Source organism: Podarcis bocagei, assembly GCF_964188305.1.
Source record: "Podarcis bocagei genome assembly, chromosome: 5".
NCBI lineage: Eukaryota > Metazoa > Chordata > Lepidosauria > Squamata > Lacertidae > Podarcis > Podarcis bocagei.
The window spans coordinates 73,127,183-73,138,792 of record NC_138129.1 but is presented as its reverse complement, the minus strand read 5'-3'; the positions used below and the strand labels follow the sequence as shown (position 1 = coordinate 73,138,792).

Here is an 11,610-nt window from a genome sequence, read left to right as displayed (position 1 = left end):
TAGCCACTGTGAGAAACAGGATCGTCTTGGTCTGATCCAGCACAGCTTATGTTCACACTCGGGTCTGCTGCAGGTGTCCAGACCACACCTGGGGAACCACTGAGCTAACTGGTTTTTCATCATTTTAGATGCAAACTTGCAGCATGAGTTGAATCAACATTCAGCAATTATGTCATTAATACATAAAGAGCAATACTGGAATAGCAGATGCAGTTTAGTAAGGCATGTTTAAGGGATCATGCACAGGAATAGTTAATAGCTTTGGAATATTTTGAGCTATAGCTTACCAATCCCAAGGACAAGTGTGTGTGCACACAGACATATGCACACATGTACATAGCCGCAACTGCCATCCCCCTCATGTGTCCCTTATCTTGTGCAAGTGCATGAAGGCGACACTGTAAGGGTGAAGTGTGGGGAACCGGAAGGAGGACATCTTTTTCTCTTGATACCTCCCACCTGCCCAATTTCTCTCTCCTTGTAGCCTTGCCCCCAGGTGTGCCAATAAAATATTGGGGGACGACAGGTAAGCCCCACCCCGCATAATTAATTATATGATGCAGTGCGCACACACATCATTGAAAGTACTCAATTAACTGAGGGTTTGCCCCCTAGCCTCCGTAATGTCCTCTTTCTTGGGGGTATTTTTTACCTGTGAATTCCCAAAAGAAGCTCAACTTCAGGGTGTGATCTTCTACCTTCTCGAAATCCTGGCTATGCCCATGCACACAAATGCCCATACACGGGGGGCCTCAAATATTTTATGGGGGGCAAGTCTCCTCAGCCCCTAGGAGTTGCAGACCCTCCAAGTGTCCCTATTTTTCCAGGGACATCGCTGATTTAGAGATGCCGTCCCGGTTTCTGATTTGATTCACTTTTCCTTATCCAATGTACCTATTTTCATTGGAGAAATGTCAGGAGGGTATGGAGTTATCCGACCCCCCAAGCTGTCTGAAGGCAATCCTGTATAGGGAAGGTTTTTTTTTAAAAAAATGTTTAACGTTTCATTATATTTTTATATATGTTGGAAGGTGCCGAGAGTGGCTGGGGCAATCCAATAAGATGTGTGGGTGTAAATAGAAAAATTATCCATTACGGAATGGGATGTCCCAAAGCTCAACCATTTGGGTTTGCTCCCCAAAGCCGGACAATTTTGGCGGTTTCCTAAAAAAGGAATTTTACGTTTTGAAACATGGCAACCCTATACTTGGGATGAGACTTGCTTTTTTGGGGGGGGGGGGATCAGAAGCACCCTGGCACCTACAGTAGCAAAAGGCAACCTGCATTTTCCTAGAATATCTCCCTGTGGAGATGGCAGTATTGAGTCAGTGGCCCATGTGCTGATTCTGGCTTGCACTCTTTATGAAGATTTGAGGAGCACAATACTACTCTTAATGTCATATTTTATAAATTGCTTCTGGTCATTGACCGTATTAAATATATTTGATTTTGAGGAGTAAGCAGGGCCGGATTGAGGTTTGATGAGGCCCTAAGCTACTGAAGGTAATGGGGCCCTTTATATGTCCAGCTGTCCTTTGTCAACAACAAATTCTCGCTGTTTTTTGTGTTGATTATATGCTATATGGTAATTTATGAACCTAATCATAGCTGTCAACTTTCAGATTTGAAAATAAGACATCAGCAGCCTCGAAAATAAGGGATCGGCAGCTTCACCTGTCCCAGGGACAGTCTACGGGATATATAACAATCCGGGATAGCAGCGGGAAATGGTGCTGGCATAACGGAATTTCCCGCAAAAAAGAGAAGGTTGACAGCTATGAACCTAATAGGTATCTCAAGCCATTTGCTCATATTGCCATGCAACCAGTCCATGCAGAATGTAGGCACCCTATACAGTCATACCTTGGGTTACAGCCGCTTCAGGTTGCGTTTTTTCAGGTTGCGGACCACCGAAACCCAGAAGTACCAGAACGGGTTACTTTCGGGTTTCGGCAGTCGTGCATGCGCAGAAGTGCTAAATCATGCTTTGCGCATGCGCAGAAGCGCCGAATCGCAACCCACACATGCGCAGACTCAGGTTGCGAATGCTGTGGGTTGCGAAAGTGCATCCCACATGGATCATATTCACAACCCGAGCGTCCACTGTATATAGAAATGAGCAAACCAGTGATATTTTAGGGAGCAGGCTAGCAGGCGGGTCCCATTACTCACATCATAGGAGCCTAGACAACACAAAACACCGTTGCTGTATGTAGGTTTTGTTTTATTTGTTATCTTATATTTTGGAAATACACATCCAGGTTTTTTCCCTTTAATTTTTTGGGGGGGCCCAAGAGAGTGGGGCCCTAAGCTACAGCTTGTTTAGCTTATACGTCAATCCGGCACTGCCTGCTCCCAAGAGGTTTCCCCTCTCCTCCTTCCCGCCTTTGGAGAGGCCAATCCGCGCGCCACACCCGGCGCGCAGCGGAGCCCAGCCCCGAAGGCGGAGCGAGGGCTCCTCGGAGGAGCCGGTCGGCGTCGGCGCTGCTGCTGCCGCTCTGCTGTTCCGGCGGCGCCTCGCGGGGTTGCCTGGCGAGGGCGGGAAGCGCCGCTCCGTTGTCCCGCCCGAGAGCGCGGCGTCGGCGAGCTGCAGAAGAAGAAAGGCGGCCATGGAAGGCAGCGGGGTAATGGCGGCGCTCGGGGGAAAAGGAGGCGGGAAACGCCGCTCTGCGAGGGGACGAGGCGGGTCGAGGCCCAGAGCCGCCTGTCATCGGTGACCTTGAAAGGCGTTGCCAGTGTCTCCGCCGGTGGCCGGCCTCTTCGTCTGGCGCCCGGAAAGCAGCGTGCCTCTGAGCGCGTGCAGAGCGCCCCCGCCAGCGCGCTTGCTGCGGGGCGGCGGCGCCTCCTCCCTCGGGGCGGGGAGCGGAGGGAAAGCTCTTCCACGGGTCTAAATTTTAGATTCTAAAAGGTTTTTAGAAATGGACCCCCATCCCAACCCCCGGTGCTCGAGATATTGCCCTTGTTCAAGGTTTAATTCTTGCTCTCGAGTAGCAGAGGTGCCAGTCTTGGAGACTCAAATAGGTATATATAGCTGCAAATTAAACGTTGTCAAGGCGCATTATACCAAAGAGACGCCAGATGGCGGTGGTGAGCCACGGTAAATTCAAGACATTTTTCAAAACTTTTTTTTTTTTAAAGGCATTTTCACAACTTTTTTTTACGCGTGTCTAGGTTCCAGCTAGGGTGGCTGCAAGGCGGATAGTGCGCGCCTCTTCGAGCTTGCAGTTTCTTGCTCTGAACTTGCCTCACCAGTTGTGGCCGTAGAGGTGCACACACACCTCTGAATCTAAGTTACCATGAATTGATTTATTATTTTTTAATCCTATTGTCGCTTTGGAATCTCACTTAATGCTATCGTGTGCTACAGCTGCACCAGCGTACTTCACATCAAATTTGCATCCTCATAACTCCATATCGTCTCTGGCCAGAAAACATGTCACTGAATAGGTAAAAGTAAAGGGACCCCTGACCATTAGGTCCAGTCGTGACTGACTCTGGGGTTGCAGCACTCATCTCGCTTTATTGGCCGAGGGAGCCGGCGTACAACTTCCGGGTCATGTGGCCAGCATGGCTAAGCCGCTTCTGGTGAACCAGAGCAGCACACAGAAACACCATTTACCTATTTATCTACTTGCACTTTGACGTGCTTTGAACTGCTAGGTTGGCAGGAGCTGGGACCGAGCAACGGGAGCTCACCCCATCGCGGGGATTCGAACCGCCGACCTTCTGATCAGCAACCCTTAGGCTTTGTGGTTTAACCCACAGCGCCATCCATGTCACTGGATACTGAGCCATTTAGTTCAGTCCCTTGCTCAGTGCAGGAACTTTTAGGATGCGTAGTGTGTTTCTGCTTATGCGATGGGTAGCCTTGGCTTTTTCTCCAGTGACCAAATAGCATAAATAATAATAAAAAGCATAGTACAGTGGTGCCCCGCAAGACAAATGCCTCGCAAGACGAAAAACTCGCTAGACGAAAGGATTTTTTGGTTTTGCATTGCTTCGCTAGACGAATTTCCCTATGGGCTTGCTTCGCAAGACGAAAACGTCTTGCACTTTTTTTTAAAAGCCGCTTGAAGAGGCGCAGTTGCGACGGACCGTGCTTCGCAAGACGAAAAACATCGCCAGACGAAAAGACTCGCGGAACGAATTATTTTCGTCTTGCGAGGCACCACTGTACAGTGGTACCTTGGTTTAAGAACAGCTTAGTTTGTGAACAACTTGGATTAAGAATGCTGCAAACCTGGTAGTAGGTGTTTTGGTTTGTGAACTTTGCCTTGGAAGCAGAACATGTTCCACTTCCTGTGTGTTCCATTTGTAAATTGAGTCCCCCGCTGCTATGGGAAAGCACGTCTTAGTTTAAGAACGCTTTTGTTTAAGAACGGACTTCCAGAACGGATTAAATTCTTAAACCAAGTACCACTGTAATAGAAATAAACTCTGCTTGGAATAATTGTGCGTTAGAATATTTTGCAAATGCCTTATTTGCAACATGGCTTTTGCATCTCTAAACTTGGAAGGCCTTAAAGAATTCAGTTTTGAATAATATCCTGTAAGTGTGTGTGTGTGTATTTATTTTCAGCAGATTACAAATACGCTAGCTTTACCAAATAGTGCTTTTCACCATATTAGTAAACCAAATTGCAGCACTTAGCTCAAGTGGAAATGTATTACTTTGACATTAAGAACTCCGGGGATTACTTTGTCATCTCTAAGGCTGCCCACTTACCTGGGGCTAAGAGTTCAGTAGGACTTAACTTCAAAGTGGACATGGCTAGGATTGCTCTGTTAAACACTGACTTGAAACGGAGCGCCTTTGCTGCAACTGATACAAATTCAGGGAGCATTTAACTTGTGAACCCAGTAAAAATTCAGACACTCTCTACGCTCATACTTTATTTTTCAGAAAGAAAAGGAAGCACCACCCTCCAGCCTGTATGAACAGAACAGTGATGGGTCTCATGACCATGTGCAGAGGGAACTTTCCTCTTCTAGCCATTGCGAGGTAAGCTGTTATAAGGAAGTTTGTTACTGAAATATCTATGCCCCCCCCATTCCAAAGTTTGTCTCTGCAAACGGGGACAATATATTCTTAAATATAAAAGAATAAGACTGTTGTTATATCACAAACTCATAAATGCACTCCTTCTGATTTTCCGTCTAAAAGAGGATGGGCGCAGTCTGAAGAGCAACTTTGGTTCGCACAAGTGAACCAGAGTCAAATTTGTGCCTTCCCCACCCCACATTGAATGCTTTGTCAACATTGCAAACAGTTTTTGAAACTCTGTTCCAGAAGGAATTCATTGTACCATATTGCTCTAAAAAAAAAACAAAATAGCAAACTCAGAAACTGATTTCACTGTTGTTTGGATGCTGTTCAGTATTCCTTAAAATTTGCTGATGCGATTAAACTCTGATACATTCCCCATGGTGTCCATTTTAAGTAATTTATTGCATTTAAAAATTCTTGTTTTGATAATGTAAGTCAGGGATGGGGGGGTCCTTGTGTTGGACCACAACTCCCATAATCCTTGACTATTGGCTTTGCTGCCTGGGGCTGATGGGATTTGGAGTCCAACAAACACTTGGAAGGCCGCTGGTTCCCCGTCCCTGATATAAGCAGCTTGTGTTCTGTTTCTGAAGCTAACCTGCAGGCAGATGTCTTTGTTCAGCAGCAGCATTTACTTAATGTTATCTGGATGGTGTTTTTAGGAAACAAGACTTGTGCCATACCTAACTTCTGGGGAAGCAGAAAAACTTTATTCAGTCATTCAGTCCTGTGATATGAGTTTTAAGAAAGATCATCTTGAGACAGAAACGTCCAGCCAACTTGGAAAGTTTTTGAGTTCTCTAAGTGAAGAAGTGGACAGCTCAGATAATCATGTAAGATATGCAGGAAATACAAATATTATTAATACAAATCTTGCTATATTTTTTTGAAGTGACTGGCTCATTAGCAGACCTAACGTTATTCAGCTAAATGTTAAATCACCTAAACCTAAAAACCTATATACGTTCATGGAACTATAGTTAACGGTATCCAAACAAGTCACGATTTAGAAACCTGCTTTAAACCATAGTTCCATGTCCCACTTTGTTTGGAGACCATCAACCATAGCTTCCTCATTTGGATTTAATGTGCAACTGTGGTAAACCCAGTTTGTTTCCCCACTTTCACCAGCACAAAAGTTGTGGGTGGTGCACAAATCTCATTTGTATCCCAGCTTATTAAGATACTATTCATGAGAACCAAGCCAGGATGTTAATCTGGGGAGCCTTGAAAACAAATACACAGTTATGTGAAGGCTAGGATGAGTGAAATTATAACTAATAATCTCCCTAAAAACCATTTCCTGCACAGACAGATTCCTCTATCCTCCACTCTTTCCACTCCCTTTTAGCTGGCAGAATGTTCAACCCAACTGTCATTCTCTGCTCATTTTAGTTCCCCCTCCCACTTCACATTCCACCCCCACCCGCCGAAATCCCCCCCCCCGCAAAAAAAAACCACTGTAGCCTTCGGAGTTACTTGGGAACAACAGGATTAGTAACAGAAGCCATACTTCCCTGGAAGATAGGTGGCCTTCACAGCTAATCCCCTCCCCCCAATGTGGCAGGGTGAGATAAGCACTTCGTGGGATGAATTCCTTTTGCAAACTGCCCCCAGGAATATAATTGCAAAGCACTGTATAGCTGATTATAATATCTAAAACAAAACCACACTCAGTTCACAAAAGGCAACTGGCCAGGAGGTCTGAAGTGTGTCCTGGCTAAAGTGCATGTACCCAGAAACATTTCTCAGCATCCTTTGCAGGGCATTGATTTTTTATTTTTATTTTTACTGGGAGACGCTCAGGGTCCCCTTTGTCAGGTGGAGTGGTGTTGGAAAGGTTCCTTGCAGATAAATGGTACTGGTGCCATTCAAGGTGTTGCTTCACCAGTAATAAGCATGATCTCAGGCTGGGTGTGTCAAAGGTTGCAGTGGCTGAACACCATGAAAATGAGGTTGCACTTGCATATAACACTAGGGCTTCTAAACTAGGATGCCTTTAATTTTTTAAGAAGCTGGCAGTTTAGATGTTTGAAATTAAACTACTAATAAAATTACTACTTGAAGGTATTCTTTTTAAAATAGATAAACAAAAACGAAACATTTATTCAAATGTTACAATACAGTTACAATAAATTTTCAATCACTATATCCCCTCCATAGACACCTCTTTGATGATGGTGGGGGCATTAAAATAGCCTGTATTTTATTCTTCAATAAAAGAGAAAAAAGGGAGACCAGATCATGTCAAAGGTATATTTTTTGGAGATGCCTTTGATTAGTCGTTGATGGTATGTGAGGCGTTATAATAGAGCAATACTCAAGAAGCTCCAGATGTTATTAACCCAAGCCTCTATTGGCATTTTAGAAGTTTCCTTCCATCATTGGGCAATAACTAGTTTAGCTGCTATGAACAGGAAGGAAATTAATTCTTTAGATTTAATGGGTAGAATTTGGGGTCAGATCTAACGATAATAGGACAAGTGCCGAATTAGGAGGGATAGATTGGTTAGTGTTTTTGGAGGTCAGATTAAAAAAAAATTCCCCCAAAGGCATGGACCATGGTACTCTCCCACCAAACATGAAAATAGGACCTGGTTCTCCACAGCATTTCCCAACATAATGGTGAGCTTAAAGGATTTATCTTTGCAAGGTGTGTCGGGATACAATGCCACCGAAATATAATTTTAAGGGAAACTTCCTGGAGGCGAGCCAAAATTGTTTTTCAAGATGGATTTTGTCGTATTGATTCCCATGCTTTTTTGCTTACTGAAATTCCTATGTCGGGTTTGCCATCTCATTCGAATATCTTCCGCGTTTCCTGCGAAGCTGTCTAATATCATACCATATGAGAGTGCCCCTTTTGTGTCATGGCTAGGTCTGTTACTGATTCCCAAGGTGCCAAGAGTCTCAAATCCTCCCTGCTTTGTTCCAGATACTTTACAAAAGTAAAGGTAAAGGGACGCCTGACCATTAAGTCCAGTCGTGGACAACTGGGGCTGCGGCACTCATCTCGCTCTATAGGCCGAGGGAGCCAGCATTTGTCTGCAGACAGCTTCCTGGTCATGTGGCCAGCATGACTAAGCCACTTCTGGCAAACTAGAGCAGCACACGGAAATGCCGTTTACCTTCCCGGCAGAGCGGTACCTATTGATCTACTTGCACTTTGACGTGCTTTCAAACTGCTAGGTTGGCAGGAACAGGGAGCAAGCAACGGGAGCTGACCCCGTTGTGGGGATTCGAACCACCAACCTTCTGATCGGCAAGTCCTAGGCTCTGTGGTTTAGACCACAGCGCCACCCGCCTCCCATAGTTGATGTAGCCAGGACCATTTTATGCCTTTCGTCTTTGCCACCAGGTCCTCCTTTAAAATTGCTTTACTTTTTACAAACAGATCTCTTAATACCATAGAAATGAATTGTTTCAAGATCTATTAGTTGATTATATTTGTCTTCATGTTTAAATGAGGAGTGATCTAGCAGAGGCATCCGTGCTGAAGGCCTTGAAGGTATTCTGAAATTTCCAGGCGTTATTACAAATGGGAATTGTGTGCAACCCTTGGATTTTGGTCTTCCACACACCCCTGTACACCCTGGCCAGTCTTCTTCTATTGTATGACATTTTAAGAGGACAGTACAATGGATGTAACAAGCTGAAACGTGGATTTGCATTGTGTTGGTAGTAGGAGACAGAACTGTGAGAATCTCTGAAGTGCAAGTTTGCTATCCTGATTGCATGCATTTTGATGCAGAGCTTTTTGATGCAGATGACTTAGTGGCTCTGTGCGTGTGTGTGTGTGTGTGTGTGTGTGTGTGTGTGTGTGTGTAAGTGTAAGTGTAAGTGTAAGAGAGAGAGAATAAGCAGTGAAGCCAAAACATTATTTTATAAGCTTCCAGAACAAGACTGCCTGAAGGAGAACTGGGGTTCATACGGCCGACTTGTGGATAAACACAGGACCAGGATGAAGGAAGCCTTGCCTTGCCTTACAGGGGAATCTGAGGAGAGTTCCTTGGAAGAAACGCAGAGCGAAACTGAAACAGAAAGGTATGCTTGTAAGTTGAGTGGTGCATGTTCTGCAGCTCAGATATTTTACCCTAGAACATTTTCCTAAAGCTATTCATTTAGGGGAATGCCAGGTAATGCCAATTACTTCCAAACTAGAGCTATCTGAAACATGGGTTTAACACGTGTGCTGTTCCTACACGCTCCTACATTTTAAAAAAAATGTTTTTTTTAAAGCACACAAAAGTTTTATTTAATACTCACCAGTTTTTCCCCCTTGTTGTTGTTGTTTAGTCGTGTCCGACTCTTCGTGACCCCATGGACCAGAGCATGCCAGGCACTTCTGTCTTCCACTGCCTCCCGCAGTTTGGTCAGACTCATGCTGGTAGCTTTGAAGACACTATCCAACCATCTCGTCCTCTGTCGTCCCCTTCTCCTTGTGCCCTCAATCTTTCCCAACATTAGGGTCTTTTCCAGGGAGTCTTCTCTTCTCATGAGGTGGCCAAAGTATTAGAGCCTCAGCTTCACGATCTGTCCTTCCAGTGAGTACTCAGGGCTAATTTCCTTAAGAATGGATGTGTTTGATCTTCTTGCAGTCCATGGGACTCTCAAGAGTCTCCTCCAGCACCATAATTCAAAAGCATCAATTCTTCGGCGATCAGCCTTCTTTATGGTCCAGCTCTCACTTCCATACATCACTACTGGGAAAACCATGGCTTTAACTATACGGACCTTTGTTGGCAAGGTGATGTCTCTGCTTTTTAAGATGCTGTCTAGGTTTACCATTGCCTTTCTCCCAAGGAGCAGGCGTCTTTTAATTTCGTGACTGCTGTCACCATCTGCAGAGATCATGGAGCCCAAGAAAGTAAAATCTCTCACTGCCTCCATTTCTTCCCCTTCTATTTGCCAGGAGGTGATGGGACCAGTGGCCATGATCTTGGTTTTTTTGATGTTGAGCTTCAGACCATATTTTGCGCTCTCCTCTTTCACCCTCATTAAAAGGTTCTTTAATTCCTCCTCACTTTATGCCATCAAGGTTGTGTCATCTGCATATCTGAGGTTGTTGATATTTCTTCCGGCGATCTTAATTCCGGCTTGGGATTCATCCAGCCCAGCCTTTCGCATGATGAATTCTGCATATAAGTTAAATAAGCAGGGAGACAATATACAGCCTTGCCATACTCCTTTCCCAATTTTGAACCAATCAGTTGTTCCATATCCAGTTCTAACTGTAGCTTCTTGTCCCACATAGAGATTTCTCAGGAGACAGATGAGGTGATCAGGCACTCCCATTTCTTTAAGAACATGCCATAGTTTGCTGTGGTCGACACAGTCAAAGGCTTTTGCATAGTCAATGAAGCAGAGGTAGATGTCTTTCTGGAACTCTCTAGCTTTTTCCATAATCCAGCGCATGTTTGCAATTTGGTCTCTGGTTCCTCTGCCTCCTCTAAATCCAGCTTGCACTTCTGGGAGTTCTCAGTCCACATACTGCTTAAGCCTGCCTTGTAGAATTTTAAGCATAACCTTGCTAGCGTGTGAAATGAGTGCAAATGTGCGGTAGTTGGAGCATTCTTTGGCACTGCCCTTCTTTGGGATTGGGATGTAGACTGATCTTCTCCAATCCTCTGGCCACTGCTGAGTTTTCCAAATTTGCTGGCATATTGAGTGTAGCACTTTAACAGCATCATCTTTTAAAATTTTAAATAGTTCAGCTGGAATACCATCACTTCCACTGGCCTTGTTATTTGCAGTGCTTTCTAAGGCCCATTTGACTTCACTCTCCAGGATGTCTGTCTTAAGGTCAGCAACCACACTACCTGGGGTGTACGAGACATCCATATCTTTCTGGTATAATTCCTCTGTGTATTCTTGCCACCTCTTTTTGATGTCTTCTGCTTCTGTTAGGTCCTTTCCACTTTTGTCTTTTATTATGGTAATCTTTGTACGAAATGTTCCTTTCACATCTCCAATTTTCTTGAACAGATCTCTGGTTCTTCCCATTCTGTTGTTTTCCTCTATTTCTTTGCATTGCTCGTTTAAGAAGGCCTTCTTGTCTCTCCTTGCTATTTTTTGGAAATCAGCATTCAATTTCCTGTATCTTTCACTATCTCCCTCGCATTTTGCTTGCCTTCTCTCCCTCGCTATTTGTAAGGCCTCGTTGGACAGCCACTTCGCTTTATTGCATTTCCTTTTCATTGGGATGGTTTTAGTTGCTGCCTCCTGTATAATGTTGCGAGCCTCCATCCATAGTTCTTCAGGCACTCTGTCCACCAAATCTAAATCCTTAAACTTGTTCCTTACTTCCACTGTGTATTCATAAGGGATTTGACTTAGATTGTATCTTACTGGCCCAGTGGTTTTTCCTACTTTCTTCAGTTTAAGCTTGAATTTTGCTATAAGAAGCTGATGATGTGAGCCACAGTTAGCTCCAGGTCTTGTTTTTGCTGACTGTATAGAGCTTCTCCATCTTTGGCTGCAGAGAATATAATCAATCTGATTTCGATGCTGCCCATCTGGTGATGTCCATGTGTAGAGTCGTCTCTTGTGTTGTTGGAAAAGAG

General features: G+C 44.5%; 1 protein-coding gene across 4 annotated transcripts in view; it reads left to right on the top strand.

Annotated features, from left to right (window-relative positions):
- The first annotated feature begins 2,417 nt into the window (after window positions 1-2,417).
- ODF2L (outer dense fiber of sperm tails 2 like) overlaps window positions 2,418-11,610 on the top strand; it is a 35,264-nt gene continuing 26,071 nt past the window's right edge. For 3 of the 4 annotated variants that reach the window (XM_081194021.1, XM_081194022.1, XM_081194020.1), the window contains exons 1-4: window positions 2,418-2,624; window positions 4,904-5,002; window positions 5,710-5,880; window positions 8,937-9,091. In XM_081194021.1, coding sequence (XP_081050147.1) covers window positions 2,610-2,624; window positions 4,904-5,002; window positions 5,710-5,880; window positions 8,937-9,091 — 440 coding nt within the window. In that variant the 5' untranslated portion in view covers window positions 2,418-2,609. The remainder of the gene's footprint in view (window positions 2,625-4,903; window positions 5,003-5,709; window positions 5,881-8,936; window positions 9,092-11,610) is intronic. The other variant, XM_081194023.1, reaches the window with a different exon arrangement.